The 22048-nt window shown below is 41.2% G+C and overlaps 1 protein-coding gene across 1 annotated transcript in view; it reads right to left on the bottom strand.

The window, feature by feature from the left end:
- The window catches only part of Pcsk1 (proprotein convertase subtilisin/kexin type 1), a 54560-nt gene that overhangs the window by 20073 nt on the left and 12439 nt on the right, over positions 1-22048 (bottom strand). Inside the window, exons 4-9 of the mRNA XM_035438776.1 lie at positions 14971-15117; positions 14720-14796; positions 8168-8256; positions 6053-6225; positions 4521-4733; positions 1916-2016 (exon numbers count right to left, since the gene is read on the bottom strand). Coding sequence (XP_035294667.1) covers positions 1916-2016; positions 4521-4733; positions 6053-6225; positions 8168-8256; positions 14720-14796; positions 14971-15117 — 800 coding nt within the window. The remainder of the gene's footprint in view (positions 1-1915; positions 2017-4520; positions 4734-6052; positions 6226-8167; positions 8257-14719; positions 14797-14970; positions 15118-22048) is intronic.

Here is a 22048-nt window from a genome sequence, read left to right as displayed (position 1 = left end):
AGAGGGAACTGGGATAGATATGTAAAATAAGATTGTTTCTATTTAAATAAAATTTAGTTTTTAAAAAAGAAACTAAAATGTCAGTTCTGGGGCTGGAGAGATGCCTCCATGGGCTTGGAGCACTTCCTGCTCTTGCAGAGGACCTGGGTTTGATTTCCAGCACCCAGATCAGTCATCTCATAGTTGTCTTAACTCCAGTTACAGGGGATCTGATTCCTTCTTCTGACCCACAGAGGCATTATAAGCATGTAGTGTACACACGTGCGTATGTTTAAATAAAAATTAAAATTCCAGTTCTTATGTAAAATTAACACTATACTGTTTTTAAAGATTATAAAGTTTGGCTTAGTGGATACTTCTGTTCTACTGGTCACTAAACCAAGATGGCCTTGGCCTGATGTATTATATTTGTATGCATTTGGTAGATATTGAATAGAAAAATTAAAAAAAACTTAATCCAATATCTGTCCACTTCTTCTTAATAGATAGACACTAGGTAAAAGCCTGGACAGGGGTCATTCTGGGTCTCACTGTTGACACCCAGAAACTCCACCCTCATCTCTTCAGGGATCCTTCACTGGACTGATTCTGACAAAGGCTCAGCTGCTCAGGACTCTTCCTTGTGGTAGAGAGGACAGCATGTTTTGTGTAGTGTACACATATGTGGGTGGCTACTATGCCCTCTTCCAGCTCGGTTCACCTCTTGTCACCAGATATCAAAAGGCAGGGATAAGAAAAACTAAGCTATGGAAGCAGCTGTGAGGTGAATAGGCTTTTGTTTGCTTCTGTGTTAATTGTTAAGACTGTTGGACAACTTCTATGAAGTAAAAAAGTTGCTAAGCCCATTTTTAACATCTTATACTAAAATAAAGGCCAGAGGGATTTAGAAGTTAAGCATAGCAAAGGAGAGGCAATAAAACATAAATAATTTGAATCTAGTTTTGGTTTATGAGAATTTTTAAAGAAACAAACACTAGAGAAACAGACTGGAAAGCATAGCTCATTACTCAATAGCCTTGTTACACTGTTACCTATGAGTAAAACTGAAGGTAAATGCCAAACTGATAAAGTATTAATGGATCTCTGTAATGAAGGCCATAAAAGCCAGGGACATAAAAAGGCTGTATCAGAGGGCAACAGGCCAAAAGACATAAACTTCTGAACTACGTCAGTAATGAGCCGAATATTAAACAAGACACCATTTCCTTCACACAACAAACACATTAAAGGTAAGCACTGTTAGTATTTTAGAAACTGGCACTTTCAAACATACACTCCTTGTGAGAATATAGCATGATATGGCCTTTCAAGGCAACAACTTGTCAATATGCATCAAAATCATTAAAACACACCTTCTCTTTGGCTCAGATTTCCCAAGTCTGTGTGCTTGTTTCTAGGAACATATCAAAAATGCCAATATTTACAGAAACATGATTGGATGGCTTTACCAAATTTGTATTTATAGTCTGTAGCAGTATGCAAAGATAAAGACTTGGTTTTAATTATCATGTCTTATCTAGTTACATTAGCTCCAGAATGAAGGTTTTATAATGTGGAGAAAGCACTTTTGTTTTCAGCATCACTCCCAGAAAACGATTTGGACAGACTTCTGTCTGATAGGACAGGCTTGTTGTGCAGGAGGAGAACTAGGGGAGAAAGCCAAGAACACTGACTGAAATGTGTGTCAATATTTCTAATATATTGTAGTTTTTAAATATTAGAAAATAATTTGCAATATGATGTATGCTTCATAAATCTACATTGAGGTGTCAGCAATGATTTCAAAGTGAGAGGATTTAGCTAAATGTTGTTGTTGCTCTTTTTGCAGTTGTTCAAAATTTCTCCTATAATCACATATTCAGAAAACAATATAAGAAGCAGTCTCAGTCAAGCTGACCACATTTGGGGGTCTTACTTTGCTTCCAAGGCCAGAGCAAAGATGCCAGCAGCCAGAGGTGCAGAGGCTGAGGTGCCTGTGTGGGTCTCTGTGCAGTCATTGTGCAAGTCGGCACTTGTCTGGAAAGAAGGAAAGAAAAATAGAGACATGAGGAGCATTGGAGGGATAGCTAGACCAAGTTCTGCCTCTGCTGTGTCCAGGAAGCTCAAGATCCCACTCTCCACTTCCTTCTCTCAAGCACCAGCAAGCGGATGTTTGCCATCTGCTGATATTTTAGTTCACTCTCCTCTATATGCAACTTGTCTATAATTCTGGCAGCAAGTTGCCTTTTCTGGGGATGAAGTACTCCCACTATGAATATTTTCTCTTCTGAGATTCCCAAACGAAATGTGTCTATAAAAAAGGAACTGTTTCTAAATCATTGTGAATCATGCCAGTCCATTAATCATCAGGTCCATTGTGCATGGTCGGGCATATTTAGAAATTCTAACTCAAACAACATTCCCTCTGGCCTTCAGATTGACATCTGTCTGCCTCTGTAACATGGGGATATAATGACATCTTGATAAGACTTCTTTGAACAGAACTTGCTCAGAATAGATTTTGTATTCATTGTAAACTTGATTGGGAAGCTATGAGTTCATGTCTTCTGCCTTTAGATGGTCAGATTTAAAAATTAACCCACATTTGGTTCTTGGTTCAGGTTATAAAACTGCTGTGTACTAGATGTGGCCCGTGGTCACATTATGTATTCTTCACATTACTGGAATGAGATTTATTTTTCCGGACTCATTCTGAGACATAAGTGAGAGCCTGCCTTGTGAAAGTATTTTTGAACCATATTATTGTCTGTATGAACTGATCAGGCTAACTTTAGGATAATAAAGAGGTTACTGAGATAAAGCAGAAATACCTCAACCACTTCCAGTCAGTCTGCTGGGTGAACAAACAGTGGGGCCAAATGATTACTAAGCAGACACCCACCCAGGCTTCAGTGTCTTAGTTTTAGCTAGAGACTTCAATGTGTGGGAGGGAGGTGTAAAAAAATAATTTGTTCTATTATCACCTCCTTTGGCTTCCCACTTAGCATCTTCAGATTTCTCAAGTTATGGTGGCTCTACTTCTCAGAGAGCTGCGGAAGTCAAGATGCCCTTTATACTTGTTGACGCAAATAAGCCCCCAGAGATGACTATGTGGAGGAAAAGCGTTACGTAAGAAAAAGCATTATTGCAACTGTCTCAAATAGAATCCACCATCTGTCTCTCTCAGGACTGCTTTACCTAAGGACCAATCTCTACAAAGGTAGAAGTCTCTTCCCTGCTTCAGTGCACAGGGCTTCAGATGAGGGCAAGTCTGTGCAGTAGCAATTCCAAAATGCTTAGCAGGCAATTTTAACATTTAAACTTTTAACAGAAGCCAGCTTTGGATGCTACGGATAGCAACAGCTAGGGACTCTGACACCTATGGGCAGATGTCTGATATGTCCCTTTCTAAAGCTATAAAGTGTGTCTGCTATACAGAACCCTTGAGGAGAATGTCACAGTCTATTATTCAAGTAGCTGAACATAGGGCATGAGAGGGAGGCCAGCACCTTTCAGTGGAAACGACACAGCTCTGTTGCCTAAAGTAGGCTCAGAAAGAGAGCAATAAAACACTGATCTTGTGTAAGCCAGAAATTAGTGCTGGTGCTCTTTTCAGGATTGTTAGTGGGAATTGTGCATATATTCCAGGACCTCCATTCCGAGTAGATCAGACAAAGATGGAGCCCTTCCCTTATCTCCCCTAAAAGAAAAGACAGCATGTATAACACTCTATCATAACATATTGGGGTTATGGGCAACCAGTACCCAGAACCTGGGAATTATTAACTAATAACTAATTATTATTAGCCTGCTCCTTTATTGAGGTTAGGATCTACACGCTTCATCTAGTGGATTCTTCGTCCCTAGTTAAATTTGAGGCTTTAAATGTTTAAATTTAAAGTGCCCATCTCTGTTCTCAATGCCTCCAAACAGTTCTTCATCATTATGCCCTTGAAGGGAAATCTAATAATTGTTCATGACTCATGGAAGCGCAGGCACAGGCTTGCGTGGGCTGGAGGAGATCGAAGCATATAACTCCTTGAGCTGCTTTCCTGAAGGCTGAGTTCACCCCAGGCAACAATGAGACTGTTATTTTTCATGTGGGTTCTCTGTTCTTAAAAGATATCACTGGTGTACAGGCTGCACTTGTATCATTTGCTAATGGTTATTAGAGGATCAGCAAGCACGGGGTGACAAAGCCCTATGACCCTGAAATCTCCTTCTAGACTGTTTCTAGAGACATCAGACAGGCAGAAAAGGCATTTGGAGTGCCTGCTGTAATGTAATGACAGGTTTTGTGGCTTCTCTGAGCTGAGTTAAAAAATGACAGGGAAGATCATCTTGGCAGAAGTGTCATTGTCCCTGGAGAGAAATCTCCCAACATATGCCAATCTTTCAAGTGAGCAAGCATGAGCCTTCCCCAATGAGATGTCAAGCTGAAGCAAACCAGTTCCACCGAAGGTCAGGGGAGAGGGTTGCTCTGAAAGCCCTGCAGAGCTACCTCAGCAGAGAGACAGAAACAAAAGCAACCTGTAACCTACTATTCGCTGGTCTGTGTAATCCCCACTGCTGTAGGAGGTGGCCAGCGTGGAGGAACACTTCTCTGCATACCAGGGTGACAGGCCTTGCTGGGAGGCACTGCTGATAGAGATGGTGTAAATGCTGTCTGTGTAGCCATCACAGTCACAATTATCTCCCTGCCGACCCCCATTCCCGGAAGCCCAAACAAAGATGGAGCCCTTCCCTTGTCTCCCCTAAAAGAAAACACAACATATAACAATCTATCAGCATCTATTCTGGTTACCATCAAGCCCACCAAAACTACCAGGAAATACACACACAGCATTCTCAGAGACAATTCTTTGGAATCTGTCTTTAACTTCAGGCTCAATGTCAGATTGTATATCACAGACCAGGACAAGAGTGTCCCTGCCAGTCTCTAGTTTTCAGGGCTCTGTCTGCAGTGGGGTCAAGAAAGGCTTTTCCTTTCTGCTTTATTAGTAGATTCATAATCTGGCCTTTAGCACATGAATTAGAATTCTTTTCACTCTTCTCTTGGCTATGCCACTATACTTGAATCTTTGAACTTCCTCTATTTCCGAATGAATTGTCTGGCTGACTGACAGAATGACAAAATCAGGCATTATTCAGATCTGCTTTGCAGCTGCATTCAAAAAGACTCTGGATTGAATGAAACTCGTCAAGGCCACTTTTTCTGTGCTTTTTCAATTGGCGCTTTCCAAAGCTTCTACTTTTGTCTTGTCCTGCATAGTTCAAGGTCTTAAAATCCATCCAATAACACAGTCAGCTCAAGTGAAAGAGCAACAGATGACAGGTGAGAGGATTCCAGGGGTATGTTTAATGTGGAAGGCAGGGAATCCTTACATTCAAGAACACATTCTTAGAGCAACTGCAAGGAGTCTAGGCTATAGATGAACTACTAAAAATGCTGAAGAAAAGTGAGAAAGACGTCTAAAAGCAGTGTGTGTGTGCATGTCTCTCTGTGTATATGTGTGTGAGTGCATATGGGTGTATGCTCAGACACATGCATTTGTGCAGGTGTACATGCATGTGTGTGGAGGCCAGAGGTCTGCCTTGACTGTCATTCTTGAGGCACTATCTACCTAGCTTTTAGAAAAATCCATGTTGTTTGTTTAAGACATTTTCTCCCATGAATGGTTGGCCAGGTCCTGATCTCCAGGGATCTTTGCCTGTTTCTGCTGCCTTGGCAGCAAATAGGCACTGTCATTTGTGGCTTTATACCCAGATACTGGGGCTCAAACTCAAGTTTTCATGTGGTACAACCATCACTTCTCCAACTGAGTTATGCTCCCTATCCACAAGGAATATTTAAAATGCAAGTATTTAAAAAATAATGGTCTCTGTGCCATGGTGGACCCAAATGTGGAAATTCTCTTAATCTTGAACATTGATCCCCTGAAGAGTGATTTAGTGATTTAAGTGCATTTAAAGTTGTGAAAGGCTTTTCCACAAAGCTCACTGTATCTTTCCCTCTAACCTAAGATTTCTCCTCTCCCAGTAGTTTCATGTGAGTCCTCATTAAGCATCTCACCTGTTTGACACCATATTCAAATGCCTTCTGGGCCAGTCTTCCAGGCCCCTCCACAGTTTTCCCATCATCATTAGGGCCCCAGCTTGCACTGTAAATATCCACATGGCCAGGGTTGAAGCCAATTGAACTGGCCTCAATTGCATCAGTTACAATGCCGTCCAGCATTCTTATGCCTGAGAAAAAAAGAGGAAGCAACCCAATGAGAATGTAATAGGAATGTCATTGTGTCCATATAGAAAAACAAAACACTCTAAATAATCACATTTTTTAAAGGACTTTGTGAAACAAACAAACAAAAACAACAGAAAGCAAAGCACTGGATATTTGCAACACCTCTAAGGCAGTTCCTAACAGCTCCAAAAGGACAAATCTGTGTCTCTGTGAAGGAACTTTAGAGTCAATATTATGTACTATAAAGTAGCTGAGATTTGTTGCTATTGCTGATGATTCAAAGCTGTTCCCAGTAATAGTGAGATCGAAAGGAAGTGGCATCCTTGCACAAGAGGAAATGCCATGGCTACTATTCATTAAAAGTGTCTCCTCTCCCTCTAGCATCCAAACAAAGTGACAGATGACAGAGAGCTTTCAGAAGGAAAAATAATAAACATCCCTCCCTCAATATACCTGTTCCTGTCTATGGCATGTGGCTGTGACCTAATCTGTCATAGAAGTGCCTTTATTGGAAACTGCAGCCACAAAAGATCCATCTCCAAAAAGAAACTTACATAGGGAAGGAACCATTGTTTCTATGAACAAATTAAAAGTAACCCAGAGGTCATTCTTTTATATGCTTGCTGAGAAATACTTTTAAAGAACATGCAGTCACCAATAGGAGGGTAGTCATGTAAGGTGAGTGAGGTCTTGTTCATCTATATCATACCCACTTGGAAGTGGCTTATTTTACACATGTGATGCTAGAGCTCTTGCCTGTAGATGGAAGTTTCTGTTCTGCCAGGTCCTGCAGCCATTTATTCCCAAATACACACACAGAAGCTTATATTAATTATAAACTGTTTGGCCAATGGTTTAGGCTTCTCACTGGCTAGATCTCTCTTAATTATTGACACATGTCTATTAATCTATTTATCTCCACATGGCTTGGCTTACTGGAGAATACCCAAGCATCCTACCTTCCTGGTGGCTACATGGCGTCTCTCCCTTGTGACTCACTCTCCACCTTCATCCTCCCAGAATTCTCCTAGTGTGATAGCGCCACCTATACTTCCTGGCTACTGGCAAATCAGCATTTATTCATCAACCAATAAGAGAAACATATATTCACAGCATTCAGAATGACATCCTCCATCACTTGCCAAGGAGTTCTCTATAGCTATGTATTTCTTTCTCTACTTTCTCTGACCTCCCTTTCCCCTTGCTATTTTGAGCCTAGAGGTGGTAACCTCTCCATATTATAATTAGTCCCTTGTTTTCTACTTCTAATTTATATGAAGGCCTCAATTATCTCAAATGTCCTCAATTAACCTACACTGAACAAGTCAACTACTGATTCTCCTTTTTTGCCATCATAAGGTGGGTTACTTCATGTAACAATAACGTATTTTTAAAAAATCTTTTAAAAACTATCCTTTGAGTCTGGCATGGTGGCACAAGCATTTAATCCCAGCACTGGGGAGGCAAAGGCAGGTGGATCTCTGTGAGTTTGAGGTTAGTCTCATCTACAGGCTTAGTTCCAGAACAACCAGAGCTGTTACACAGAGAAACCTTGTCTTGAAAAAAAAATTAAAAAAGCAAAAACCACAACATTATTCTTTACTTATAAGCAAAGAATTGAGAAGCAAGGAAAGTGTGGCTAAATTTACCCATTCCTTCTGCTCTCTTAGCGAGAATTTAATGGCTATCCTCTGAAAACAGAACATAGAGAAAATTCAATTTCACTAAAGTGCCATTCAACAGAGTCATTATTTTTCCTGCAAGGATGTATATTCTAGGAATTCAAAGTCACTAATTTCTTGCAAGTCACACTCAAGTCCTGCAACAAATTTTGTTAAGAACTCATCTCCCCTTGGGTTAGGGAAAGTCCCCTCCCCTAATTTTATAGCAGGGAATACAAGCCTTCAATTAAAGTGCCAAACTGCAGGAAAAGGGAAGCCTTACCTCCAACTTTGGAATTGTATGCAACTCCAACCCCACACTTGTAATTATTTGCTTGCATGGCAATTTCTCCTGCGCATCTAGTTCCATGTCTACAGATTAAAGGAGTAAAACTTATAAAACAGAAACAAAGATAACAATTGTGTTTTTCACATGAATCCATGATATTTAGATGTGCTAGCTTTTTTTTTTTTTAATCAGCTTTCTTCCTTGTGTTCTTCCTATTGAAGTTAAATAAAATCTGTCAAGACAAAGGATAGGAGGGCAAAACATGAGAGTTCAAATTCTGGCTTTTGTCACTAACCCACGGTGTGGTCTTGGGTCAGTAATTATCCTCAAAGGATTGTCATGGAGATCACATGCTGTGAAGAGCACAAAGAACATACACAAAGAACTCAGCCAGTGTAGCTACTGACACCGTTGTGAGTAAGCTAACACCCAAGGATAGTCACCAACACATCTTCTGTTCCTTATATACTGGAAGTGAAATGGTTCCTCACTTTCTATTCTAGGGATGGTTTTGTATTAATTATTCCTGATAAAATGGTTCCTCACTTTCTATTTTGCATTGAGTAGTCCTCAGTCAGCCCCGGTAAAGTATGATAGACTGGGGTCCCCCTTGTTTGCCCTTCTTTGTGCCTCTGACCATGTGTCACACCATGATACCCAAAGACATTGTTACCAAGAGGAGGATGTGATTTTCTGTGGACACTACTGACTAACTGAGAAGTGAGACATTCTTGTAACCTGGTTGAGGAGTGAACCAGACTGGTTTTCCAGTCAGATGAAGACAATAATAGGTGATTCAGAATATTTGGTGGAATAACACCAATCCCCACAACACGTCTACCACTGAAGCATCAGTTCTGAAATTCTGGAGAAAACAATTGTTCTTTCTTCTGCTAGCCTGACTCAGGAAGGCCCATAGCTGACAGGAATGCCTAGGTGAGTCCATTTCCAGGGTTGATTCCCTTGCTGAAGCAGCTGGCTAGAGTATGAATCTGCTAGTGATGTACAAGAGCCACTGTCAGATATGCTGACGTAGAGGATTAGAGAAGGGTTACCTTTTAGGAGCAACACTAGCCAGCTACTTCTAGAAAGTACTGCACTGCCCGTAGTACTTCATCCTAGCACAGGATATAAATTTCCTGAAGTTACTGAGCCAATGAAGGCAGTGTTGCTTATTATTATTATTATTATTATTATTATTATTATTATTATTATTATTATTATTACCATTATTATTTTATTATTATTATTTTCCCTGATGTCCCAAAGAAGATTTCCTGGTCTTTTTTGACTAAATGATATCCATACTTCCTCATATTAATAGAGGACAGCAATTATAGGTCAGAGAAATGTCCGTTTCTATAACAGGGCTTACGGTTTTAGGATTTTATGTTGTCATTTGTTTTTCTTTACTTTTGTTTGCAAGCTAATATGTTCCCATTTAGTTAAGCAGGATCTCTACAATTCCTTGAGATTCTCTCTGTGATGGTTACCTCCCCCAGTCAGCTTGCAAGCACTGAAGCTGATGTGGCAAGAAAATACTGCCCTTCCTTGTAAACCTTGGGTATGAGGCAGCAGGTAAGTCAGATGCATCTTGCTGCCACTCAGGACCCTATGGAGAATGAAGCTAAGTGGGCAAGCAGCACTAACAGTGGCGGGTGTTTTGGGAACATGTTATGAGACTTCCAATGTCTTGCAACTTCTGAAGCTAGATCAACCATTGGTGGTTTTTAAATTCCCATTTTACATTCTACCTCTGACTTTGAGTTATCTCACAGGCAACTGACACTGACTTGGAACTTTCTGGAGAAGGTTTACAAATCAGAACACATAAAGGATACATACAATAGCCTGTGTTGGAACCCTTTGGACAATAACTCAATAAGATGCAACCTATACCTGTTATTGAAGGTTTTACTTGGTGGCATAAGATGTCTGGTTGATGTATTCTCTTCCTAATTATATGGTGACTCCGTTTAAATTTCTTTCATATAGTATATACTTAAGGAAGTTTCTACAGTAATACATTTCCATAACATCCTTTTGAAAAACCATATGGAAAGCCATTTTGACAGGGGTAAGATGAAATATCAAAGTAGTTTAACTGGCATTTTCCTGATGACTAAGGATATTGAACATTTTTTTTGAGTGTTACTCAGTCATATGTGTTGGTTCCTTTCCACAGCATGATGGATGGCAAGGCCCTATAATGGCTGAAGACACAGCTTACTTATGCCACCAAACACAGAGAAATCAGGCTGGTGTCCAGCTGGAAAATGCACCCCTCCACTGAATAATATTCATGGTGTTGATAGCTCCTCTGCATGTTACTGTAGAAGAAAAATAATCATCAATCTTATCAAGCTACAAACCCTATGACCAAACGCAGCAATTTGCCTACAGTATATACTGGTGCAATATTGGCACCCATTCACTGCAAGAAGCTTCTTGATGAGGGTTGAGTAATGCACTTATTATGGGTAGAGCAATGTGTCATTCGGAGTCATTTTGTTGTCTTGCTCTTCTAGTTTTGGGCTTTCTCCTAGGCCCATAACCTATCTAGTCATGGGCTCTCAGCTACTTTAGCAATATCAGTTATCCCATCTCATAGAATAGGCCTTAAATCTAATCAAAATGTGGGTGCTTACCCAAACAAATAAACATATTCTACTAACTTAGAACAGTGGTCATAACTGTCATTTTAAAAATTGATTTAAAGGCAGAGGCAGTGGATATCTGGGAGTTCGAGGCCAGCCTGGTCTCCAGAGTGAGTGCCAGGATAGGCTCCAAAGATACACAGAGAAACCCTGTCTCGAAAAACCAAAAAGAAAAAAAGAAAAATTGATTTAAGAAATTTTCACAAGGTATTGACTATTATTTTGCTTATAACATCCTTGTGACACTAATTACTTGACTAGAAAAGTAATTTGTAATTAGTGTTGCAATACTGAATACAGATTGATGTCAGCTTAACAGTAAGAATTACCTGAAATTTTATGATTTATTCTTTGGTGATTCCTCTTTTGATTGGCAGAAGGCATTCATATGTGACTCTATGTGGCTCCTTATGTAGTAATTATGAAGGACAGTGATAGGGATGATTTAGAGAGACAATGCTCATGGATTTGGGAACCAACAGGTCTCCAGCTGATGTACAGGGCCATTTATTTTCTAAACTTAAAAGCTGTTATATCTGGCAATGTGCTAGAAAGTAACCATTTTTTATTGTAGTTTCTGATAAATGATGGGGATACTATCTTTATGGTTGATAGCCAAGAGTACTCTGAGAAACATTCTCATGCCATTTCCAAATACAGATTCCGAATTGGCTAAGAAAATCAAAATGTTCCTCCTGCTGCTCCTATCAAATGATACCATTCTTGTTATGCTGATTTCTTAAAGAAATACAGTCCATCTCAGTTGCTAAGTGAGAAACATTGACCATTGTCATTGTCAACACCACTACCATTGTCCTTATCATTAAAATCATTTCAATAAACAATTATTTAAATTTCTATACATTAATGTCCAAGCCATAAATATGGACACACATACATGCACACACACACACACACTCATATATATATATATATATATATTATATATATATATATTTGTGTTATCTCCATAATAATAGTCAAGTAAAGTATTCATTTTTAAAAGATGTTGAGATCTAAACACAAAAAAATCTCTCACTTTGTTGAGTCAACTATAAGTAGAAGAGGTAAGACTAATCTAAACACATCTTTAAACCTGCTATTAAATCCTGTACTGATGTCATGTTAATTCCATACCATGTATATGGAAGGTTCATGGTCGGCAATGCTCTGGAAACCCAGAGTTTTCAGGATAAGCATAAACAACACTATATGGGACTTTAAAACCTATTTTAAGGATAACATAGCTACCTCTTGGGGAAAGAAAAAAGGTTTTCTGAATTTTAGATGTGGAATATTCCCCAAAGTCCCATGTGTCAAGGGCTTGATCCTTACCTTGGACCTATTGGAAGGTACTGAAGTAAATAAGAGGTTAATTTTATATAATTAAGACCATACCCTAAAAAGTTGATTGTGAGATGTTGGTCTCTTCCTCTTTGGTTGCTCCCTGCTGCTGTGAGATGAGGAGCTTATCCCACTACATCTCACCACAAGTCCAAAGAACAGCAGAGACAACCAAATATGGACTGAACCCTCTAAGACTGTAAGCCCAAAAACCCATTTCCTCTTATCAAGTAGATTTAATTTTATTTGTTACAGTAATATAAATATGACTCATATGAGGTCTTCGCCCTTTTCATGATCAGAGAAATGGGAGAGTGTCATTACACAAGTGTTTACCCACATTATATTGTACTGCTAGGCCCCACGCTCTGCATAGGATGGAGGTACATTGCCTGATCTCACTAAGTCTTCCCAAACTCACCATCTAGGCACAGGCAGGTTGCTGTTAGTCTTAACTAAGGATTCAATGAAAGTTTCTTTTTTGCCGTTCCAATAAGGTAATTTATTTTCAGAAATAAAGACAGCAGGTACTTTATCACCCATTTTAGGTGATAAGAAGAAAAAAAGTAGAGGCCTTGAGAAGTGAGTGATTTCCCTAAGGTTACTCCAACTCCATGCTAGTAATTGGCAAAGCTACAACTTCCAGCTAGGCTAATACCAACCACATGGCAGTGTTCCAAAAAGAACTTGTATTCCTGTTGTTTCTGACTGTTCTAACTGAGAAAAATGTCTAGAATCTTGTCTATGAGCTCTGTTGTCATTCTCAAGATATTTGTAATTTCCTCCAAGGAGACTTCACTAGCTTTCCCACTGTGTTGTTACTGGAATGTTCTGGTAAACTCCTTTACTCAAACCCAGAGAAGTGGAACTAAAAGAGTAGTATACAAATCCTACAACACCTTCCTTTTTCTCCAAGGAAGAAACAGACATCTGTAAGTTGAGGTCAAGTCTATATGGCCTAGTCTCTCTTGGTGTATGCTGTCCTCATGGATGTGGGGTGTCAGATCTAGCTCAGTAGCCTAAAAACAGATTTTCTGTAGATTTATAGGATTCTTAGTCAATCTTTATGGGTTTGGAGGAGATCTTCTTGCCTTTCCCTCAAGTAGTAGGTGCTGAGAGGGTAGGAAGTGCATGTCTGGGATAGCTACCTGAAGAGGAGGTATGGGAATGGAAGGCAGGTGCAAGATATGCGGATGGAACTTAACTCAGGGTGTGTGGAGTTGCTAGTGTGGGTCAAGTGCCCCTTCTTGGAGAGGGGTGGTACTTAGGGAGTGGGGATGGATATGGTTGCTGTCTGAATCTGGTGTCTGCCTAGAGAAGGGATCAGGTACCTAAATACAAACATATTTTTTATGAGTAGATGAGGATGAGTAGGGATGGTTGGAGTGAGTGGAGTGGAGGTGGGAGGGAGTCTAGGCTTCCTATAAAAGGATGAGGCAAGGAAGAGTCCACATGGGAGGTAAGGTTGTGGTGGAAATGGATACCAGGTGAGTTGGTGCTCCTTACATGAAGCAAGTGTACCAGAATGGTCACAAGAAGACAGACAAGACATGTGTTCCTTAGATCAATGAAAAATGACTTTAAACTAAAATTACTACACAAGGCATACAGGCCCCAGAGGAAAGAGAACCACTTCATGTTTCATGTAGAATGCTTCACATACCAAAACTAGTCAAGGCGCTTCCTATCCTCACAGAAACATGCCCCAATTTTGACCCCAATTTCATCTCTTTTAGTGAAAGTCTCTTCTATATGGAGAAGGAAATTTGAAAGTCTCCCTGAAGCCTGCAAGAAATATGAGTATAATAAAAGGCAAGTACTCACATGGGCATAGATATTTGAGACTATATGTCTCTAGAGTAAGGTTTTTGTAGAGTTAGGAGAGGGGACTGAAAATCTTTGGCATTTAGCTTTGGAAGGACTGACTAGCTCTTGGCTTCCTTTATACTGTGAGACTCCAAGGGGAAGCTATTAGCCTAAGAGTCAGGGGCTCACCACTTTTTCTCCCTCAGAAGGATCCCAGTTGCTTCAACATCTTAGAGACTGAGACAGACCAAAGAGCAGACCTCAACTGAGCTCTTTTTGTCCGCTGTCTGACTGTGACCTTCTGGTGGAGCTACATTAGAAAGGACAATTGTTATTGCCGTGGGAAGTTGTTGGGTGTTATTATTTATCTGCATCTATTTCTTTTTCATGATTAATATCAAGCATGAAGGGGAAAGGGAGGCACACAATTTACATCCATTGCATTCTGAACACTGTTCCTAAATCTGCAAATATTCAGTTATACTTGAGGTGTGAATTTCATGATATATGAATGATAATTTTATAAAATAAGAAATTTAAGTATATACGCTTCTATAAACTAAAAGGAATAGGAAAACAGTTTTTGCTTCTGCTTTAAAAACAATGAAATATGGTATGGAGAGTATGTAGCAACATTTACTAAGACTTGAAATTGGACTAAATTTAGAGCGTAAGTCTCCCAGACAAGATAAAAAACATTGTACATAACTTTATTTCTCCAAAATGCACATTTACTCACTTGTTTTCATTTGTGGGATCATACCGAGGAAATGGATCGTGATCATTATCATTAAAATCATAGCTAGCCTCTGGATCCTAAAGAGACAACAAAAATAACAACATAGTGGCATAAAAGGTAGCACTTTCAGAGTCTTTTCCATGCTGGCAGACAGCTCCAAAGAGCATACTTCAGAGCTTCTAGCCTGACTGAGCACTAGCCCACAAGACAGCAGCACTGATGAGCAAGATACCCAACACTCAGGGACTCACGTAATTGGCATATATGTCTGTGTGATTCCACTCCAAGCCATCATCCAGTACAGTAATAACAACTCCTTTGCCTGTGATGCCCTTTTGCCAAACTGGTATCACGTGAAGATCCAGCTTGGGAAGAGCTGCGGTCATCCTAGTGTCTTGCTAGTGAAGAAAAACAAATACACATTGGTGAAATTATGGTTTTTCTTGCTTAATCAGAAACTTAAGGCCATTTTTCTGTTTTCCTTGGGAAAGAAAAAGAAGCAATTGGGTAAAATGAAAATACAAAGTTGAGAGTACGAGCCTAATAACCCATCTATGCTACTCTTCTAGTTGTCCTAATTGAAACAAAACAAAATAAAACAAAAAACCTTAAGAGCTGAATTATCTTTGGTCTCTTCACACATACTCTCTGTTGTTTTTTTTCCCAGTTATATTAAGATGCTCAAGATTTTCTCATGTTGAGGCTTTATTTGGTGGTATTTGATTTTATCTTGACAAAGTCCTGAGCCTTCCTTGCTACCTCAAGTTCTCATCATGTATGGTTGTTGTAGAGATATTCTCCTAAGAAAAATAAGCACACAGGAGACTGTAGTCTCACTAGAAATTGCTATTTAATAACTTTTTTATTTATATATAATTTAGGCAATACTTTCTTCCTTTTTCTGGTAACTTTCCTGATATTTACAGTGTGTATGATTGTATGAGTTGGGAAATGAGGTAACACAGATATAAACACATTTCTTAGCATGTGAAAACTGCAGTAAATGAGTACCAAGGACCTGGTGATAGAGTCAGCAAGCAATGTGTAAGTAACCACAATAAAAATCCCATGAATAGGCTGTGCCCTTAAAAAAAAAAAAAAAGTACCATTGGGGAAGGTTCACCAGGCAATTGTGAAACTAAATAACAATAACCTTTTGATTGGCCAATGGTAGAGAAAGCCCCCATGTGAGTTTGCAAGTGTATAGTTGTTAAGAATATGGCCTCTTAAGACTTCCAGTAGAGGGACTGGGGCACCAACCAAGTCACATAACTTTTGGTCTACAATTTGTCCTGCCTACAAGATGTGCTGGGGTAAACGTGGAAAAGAAATTGTGGGAATGGCCAACTAATGACCAGTCCAGTCTGAGACCCATACTGTCAGAGTGAGTATGGGTCTGGAGCACCAGGACCTAGAAGCTAGATATCCCAGAGACCTAGGATAGAAGCAATATGACTGGTGAAAAAAGTCAATGTAATGATGCCTAATGATATTCTGCTCTACTCATAGATTGGTGCCTAGCTCAGTTGTCGTCAGAGAGGCTTTATCCAGTAACTGGCAGAGACAAATGTAGAGACCTACAGCCAAACATTAGACAGAGCCCAGGGAATCCTGCAAGGGCCAAGGTAGAGAGGATTGTAGGAGCCAGAAGGGTTAAGGACACCACAAGAAATCCCACAAAATCAGATAACTTGGACTCATAGGAGCTCACAGCTCACAGAGACTGAATATACACCAGGGAGCCTGACCTAGGCCCTCTGCATATATGTGCCAGTTGTGTAGCTTGGTCTTTTTGTGCGACTCCTAACAGTGGGAGCAGGGGGTGGCTCTGACTCTTTTGCTGACTTTTGGAACCCTATTCCTCACACTGGTTGCCTTGTCCAGCCTTAAGGGGGGAGAGTGGTGCTTAGTCTTACTGCCACGTTTTGTTGAAATTGTGGGAGGCCTTCCCTTTTCTGAATAGAAACAGAGGAGGAGTTAGATGGGGGTAGGGAGTGGAAGAGGGGAAGTGGGGGAAGTAGGGGAAGGGACTGGGAGGAGAAGAGGAAGGGGAAACTGTGGTTCAGATGTAATAAATTAATTAACTAACTAATTAATTAAAAAAAGAATACGGCCTCTGGCTTGCCCTTTTCTGAAGGGAAATGGAAGAGGAGTGGATATGGAAAACAGAGGAGGTGGAAAGGAGGGATTGGGAGGAGAGGGGAGAAGGCAAAATGTGGTAGGGATGCAATACATGACAGAAGAATATTTTAAAAAGGAATATGACCTCTGGAACCATGAATTATGGCCCTGTGACTAGTGGCCATGCAATTTAAATAAATTATTCAACTTGACAATGTCTCTATTTCTACATCAGTGAAATGGTTATAATTAGTAATTCTATATTCACAATATACAGTAGTTGTGAGAGAAAATGAGCTACTGATATCAAACACTTAGAACTTAGATTTCCTTGAAATAGTCAATATATAACAGATGTTAGGGAATACATGTCTTCTGCTGGAATCAGTAAGCATTGCTTAATTTAAAAGAATGGCATGGGGAACTAATGGCCTTGCCTATCTAATATAGGAACAAAAACCTCAGTATGTGCTTGTGAAAATTGTCTTTTTTGCTATTCTCAGCAGCACAAGTGTTCTGTTAGCAGCCTGTGCTTCTACTGTAGAGGCTTGATATCATACCAAAGAGAACCCCTTGAACTCAAGCAGCAGCATGCCCATGTAAGGCATAGTAAACATCTTACAGGAACAATGATTTATAAGGCTAGGTATTTGTTTTGTTTTTTAATCTTTTTATTTAAATTAGCAACAATCTTATTTTATATATCAACCCCAATTTCCTCTCTCTCCCCTCCACCTATGTCCCCCACCGAACCCCATCCCATCCCTCTTCTGCTCCACAGTAAGGGTGAGGCCTTCCAAGGAGGATCATCAAAGTCTGCCACATCATTTGGAGCAGGGGCTGGGCACTCCCCGGTGTCTAGGCTGAGAGAGCATTCCTCTATGGGAAATGGGCTCCCAATGTCCTTTCTTGCACTAGGGATAAATATTGTTCCACTACCAGAGGCCCCATAGACTGCCCAGCCCTCCTAACTGACACCCACATTCAGGGGGCCTTGTTCTGTCCTATGCTGGTTTCTGAGCTGTTAGTCTGGGGTCCATGAGCTCCCTCTTGTTCAGGTCAGCTGTTTCTCTGGGTTTCCCCCAACAGCTAGGTATTTGTAAATAAAATTTCCTAGAATTCCTTCCCTTTGCCTCATTAAGGGTTTCTTGTATGAAATATGTCTAAGAACTGTCAATTTGGACTATATTGACTATGGTCTATGAGTCATTTAGAGGATTCTTGAGAATAAATTCCATTGCCGTGATCTTTTTGTGACTGATCTTTCTGGAAATATTTTTCTGAGGCAGGTTAACTCGGCCCATGAGGACCAAGCAACCCTGAGTCTGCTGAGATTGCTGGGCTACTCCCACCCCCACTCAGGGCATAGAGGAGAGCATTAGCACCTGCCTTGGACCCAAATTCTGCCTGCCCACTCTGGAAACTCCTGCCCTGGGGTCTGCAGGCAGGTCAAATTGGCCCCTGAGAACCAAGCAACCTTGAGTCTACTGACGTCTCTGTGCTGGTCCCGCTCCCACCCACCTGGAAAGGGAGTGCCTCACACCCACCTACACCCACCTTGAGACCCATCAGAATATCACACCCTCTTGTACCCACCAGAAGAGAACCTTGGACATGTACTCACTAGGAGAGGAAGGCACACCACCTGCACCCACTGGAAGAAGAGATGGGAAAATGACAATATAAAAACACATCCAACGATTCCGCCGCCACAGACTGGCCTGGAACTAGGTGAGTGAGCTCCTGCCCGCTCCCGACCCCAGACCAGAACACCCCACCACCCCCATCCCACCACCCCCTCCTGAGCCTGCCGGCTTGGGCCAGACACGCCCAGAGAGGGAGGAGCCCTCTGCCCCACCAATCTGCTAGCACCCCATTCTTACATTCCGCCGCCGCAGACTGACCTGGAACTAGGTGAGTGAGCTCCTGCCCGCTCCCGACCCCAGACCAGAACACCCCACCACCCCCATCCCACCACCCCCTCCTGAGCCTGCCGGCTTGGGCCAGACACGCCCAGAGAGGGAGGAGCCCTCTGCCCCACCAATCTGCTAGCACTCCATTCTTACATTCCGCCGCCGCAGACTGGCCTGGAACTAGGTGAGTGAGCTCCTGCCCGCTCCCGACCCCAGACCAGAACACCCCACCACCCCCATCCCACCACCCCCTCCTGAGCCTGCCGGCTTGGGCCAGACACGCCCAGAGAGGGAGGAGCCCTCTGCCCCACCAATCTGCTAGCACTCCATTCTTACATTCCGCCGCCGCAGACTGGCCTGGAACTAGGTGAGTGAGCTCCTGCCCGCTCCCGACCCCAGACCAGAACACCCCACCACCCCCATCCCACCACCCCCTCCTGAGCCTGCCGGCTTGGGCCAGACACGCCCAGAGAGGGAGGAGCCCTCTGCCCCACCAATCTGCTAGCACTCCATTCTTACATTCCGCCGCCGCAGACTGGCCTGGAACTAGGTGAGTGAGCTCCTGCCCGCTCCCGACCCCAGACCAGAACACCCCACCACCCCCATCCCACCACCCCCTCCTGAGCCTGCCGGCTTGGGCCAGACAAGCCCAGGCAGGGAGGAGCTCCCTGTGCCCCAAATCTGGTAGCACCCCACTCTTCCATTCCGCCGAACGACCAAGAAACTAGGAACTAGCGAGGAGACCACCAGGAGCGTCGAGATCATCTAGAGTTGTGGACATCGAATTCCTAGCCCCCACACACCACTGGGCCACAAGAGGAGATAGAGAGAACCCACCCGCACCCACTAAAAGGATATGGGGAGAAGACAGAATAAGATTTCACTCAACAACACAAAGACCAACATGACACCACCAGAACCTAGGGACTCCACTCCGGCAAGAGCTGAAAAGCCCAACACAGAGCATGAAGATGAGATGGACCTCAAAAATTATCTCAGCAAGTTGATAGAGACCTTTAAAGAGGAAACAAGAAAATCCCTTAAAGAAATAGAAGAGAAAACAAACAAAAAATTAAATGAATTGGAGGAAAAGACAAACCAAAAAATTCAAGAAATAAATAAATCTCTTAAAGAATCCAAAGAAAGCCAAGAAAAAACATCCAAGCAAGTGAAGGAAGCTCTTGAAATAGTTCAAAACATGAAAGCTGAAATACACACAATAAAGAAAACACAGAATGAGACCATGTTGGAAATGGAAAGGTTGGATAAACGATCAGGAACTAAAGATGTAAGTGTATCCAACAGGATTCAAGAGATGGAAGAGAGAATCTCAGCCACTGAAGACTCGCTAGAGGATATACATTCATCCACCAAAGAGAACCTCAAGTCCAACAAAACCCTAACACAAAATATCCAGGAAATATGGGACACCGTAAAAAGGCCAAACCTAAGAATAATAGGTGTAGAAGAAGGTGAAGAAATACTGCTCAAAGGTACAGAAAACATATTCAACAAAATCATAGAAGAAAACTTCCCCAACCTACAGAAGGATATGCCTATGAAAGTACAAGAAGCTTACAGGACACCAAACAGACTGGACCACAAAAAGAAGTCGCCCCGACACATAATAATCAAAACACCAAATCTACAGAATAAAGAGAAAATATTAAGAGCAGCAAAGGAAAAAGGCCAAGTAACATATAAAGGCAAACCAATCAGAATCACACCCGACTTCTCAATGGAAACTCTGAAAGCCAGAAGGTCTTGGATAGATACCCTACAAGCACTAAGGGAGCATGGATGTCAACCCAGACTACTGTACCCAGCAAAACTTTCAATCACTATAGATGGAGAAAACAAGATATTCCACGACAAAAACAGATTTAAACAATACATATCAACAAATCCAGCACTACAGAAGGCTCTGGAAGGAAAACTCCAACCCAACGAACATAACTACACTCACAAAAACACTGGCAGTAGTTAATCGAATTTCACCAAACACAAAAAGAAACAGAAGGGCAAAATCCACACGCAATGATACCACCAACAATAAATCCAAAACTAAGAAGAACCAATGAACAATGGACGTTAATATCCCTGAATGTCAATGGTCTTAACTTACCCATAAAAAGATACAGGCTAACAGAATGGATACGAAGACAGAATCCATCCTTCTGCTGTTTACAAGAAACACACCTCAAATTCAAAGACAGGCGATACCTCAGAGTAAAAGGATGGGAAAAGATTTTCCAATCAAATGGGCTCAAGAAACAAGCTGGGGTAGCAATACTAATATCTAACAAATTAGACTTTAAACTGAAAGCAATCAAAAGAGATAAAGAAGGGCATTTCATACTCATCACAGGAAAAGTCCATCAAGACGAAGTCTCAATCCTGAACATCTATGCCCCTAATACAAAAGCATCCACTTTTGTAAAAGAAACATTACTAAAGCTCAAACCACACATAAAACCACACACACTTATAGTAGGAGACTTCAACACCCCCCTTATACCACTGGACAGAACTACTAGACAGAAACTTAACAAAGAAACAAAGGATCTGAAAGAAGTTATGACACAACTGGGTTTAACAGATATCTATAGAACATTCCATCCAAACACAAAAGAATATACCTTCTTCTCAGCGCCACATGGAACCTTCTCAAAAATTGACCACATAGTTGGCAGCAAAGCAAACCTCCACAGGTACAAAAGTATTGAAATAACCCCCTGTATCTTATCAGACCACCATGCATTAAAGCTAGAATTCAACAGCAATACGAATTGCAGAAAACCTACATTTACGTGGAAAATGAATAACTCCCAATTGCACCATTCCTGGGTTGAGGAAGAAATAAAAAAAGAAATTAAAGACTTCCTAGAATTTAATGAGAATGTAGACACAACATACCCGAACTTATGGGACACCCTGAAAGCAGTGCTAAGAGGGAAGTTCATAGCACTAAGTGCTCACATGAAGAAACTGGAGGAAAGTCACATTAGAGAATTGACAGAACAACTGAAAGCTTTAGAGCAAAAAGAAGCAAACACACCAAGGAGGAGTAGACGCCAGGAAATAATCAACCTGAGAGCCGAAATCAACAAAGTAGAAACTAGGAAAACAGTACAAAGAATCAATGAAACAAAGAGTTGGTTCTTTGAGAAGATCAACAAGATAGACAAACCTCTAGCCAAACTAACCAAAAGGCAGAGAGAGAGCATGCTAATTAACAAAATCAGAAATGAAAAGGGAGACATAACAACGGACACTGAGGAAATCCAGAGAATCT

Source organism: Cricetulus griseus, chromosome 2 (genome assembly GCF_003668045.3).
Source record: "Cricetulus griseus strain 17A/GY chromosome 2, alternate assembly CriGri-PICRH-1.0, whole genome shotgun sequence".
In the NCBI taxonomy this organism is placed as follows: domain Eukaryota; kingdom Metazoa; phylum Chordata; class Mammalia; order Rodentia; family Cricetidae; genus Cricetulus; species Cricetulus griseus.
Note: the sequence above shows the minus strand (reverse complement) of the source record. Positions and strands in the feature narration are given on the sequence as shown.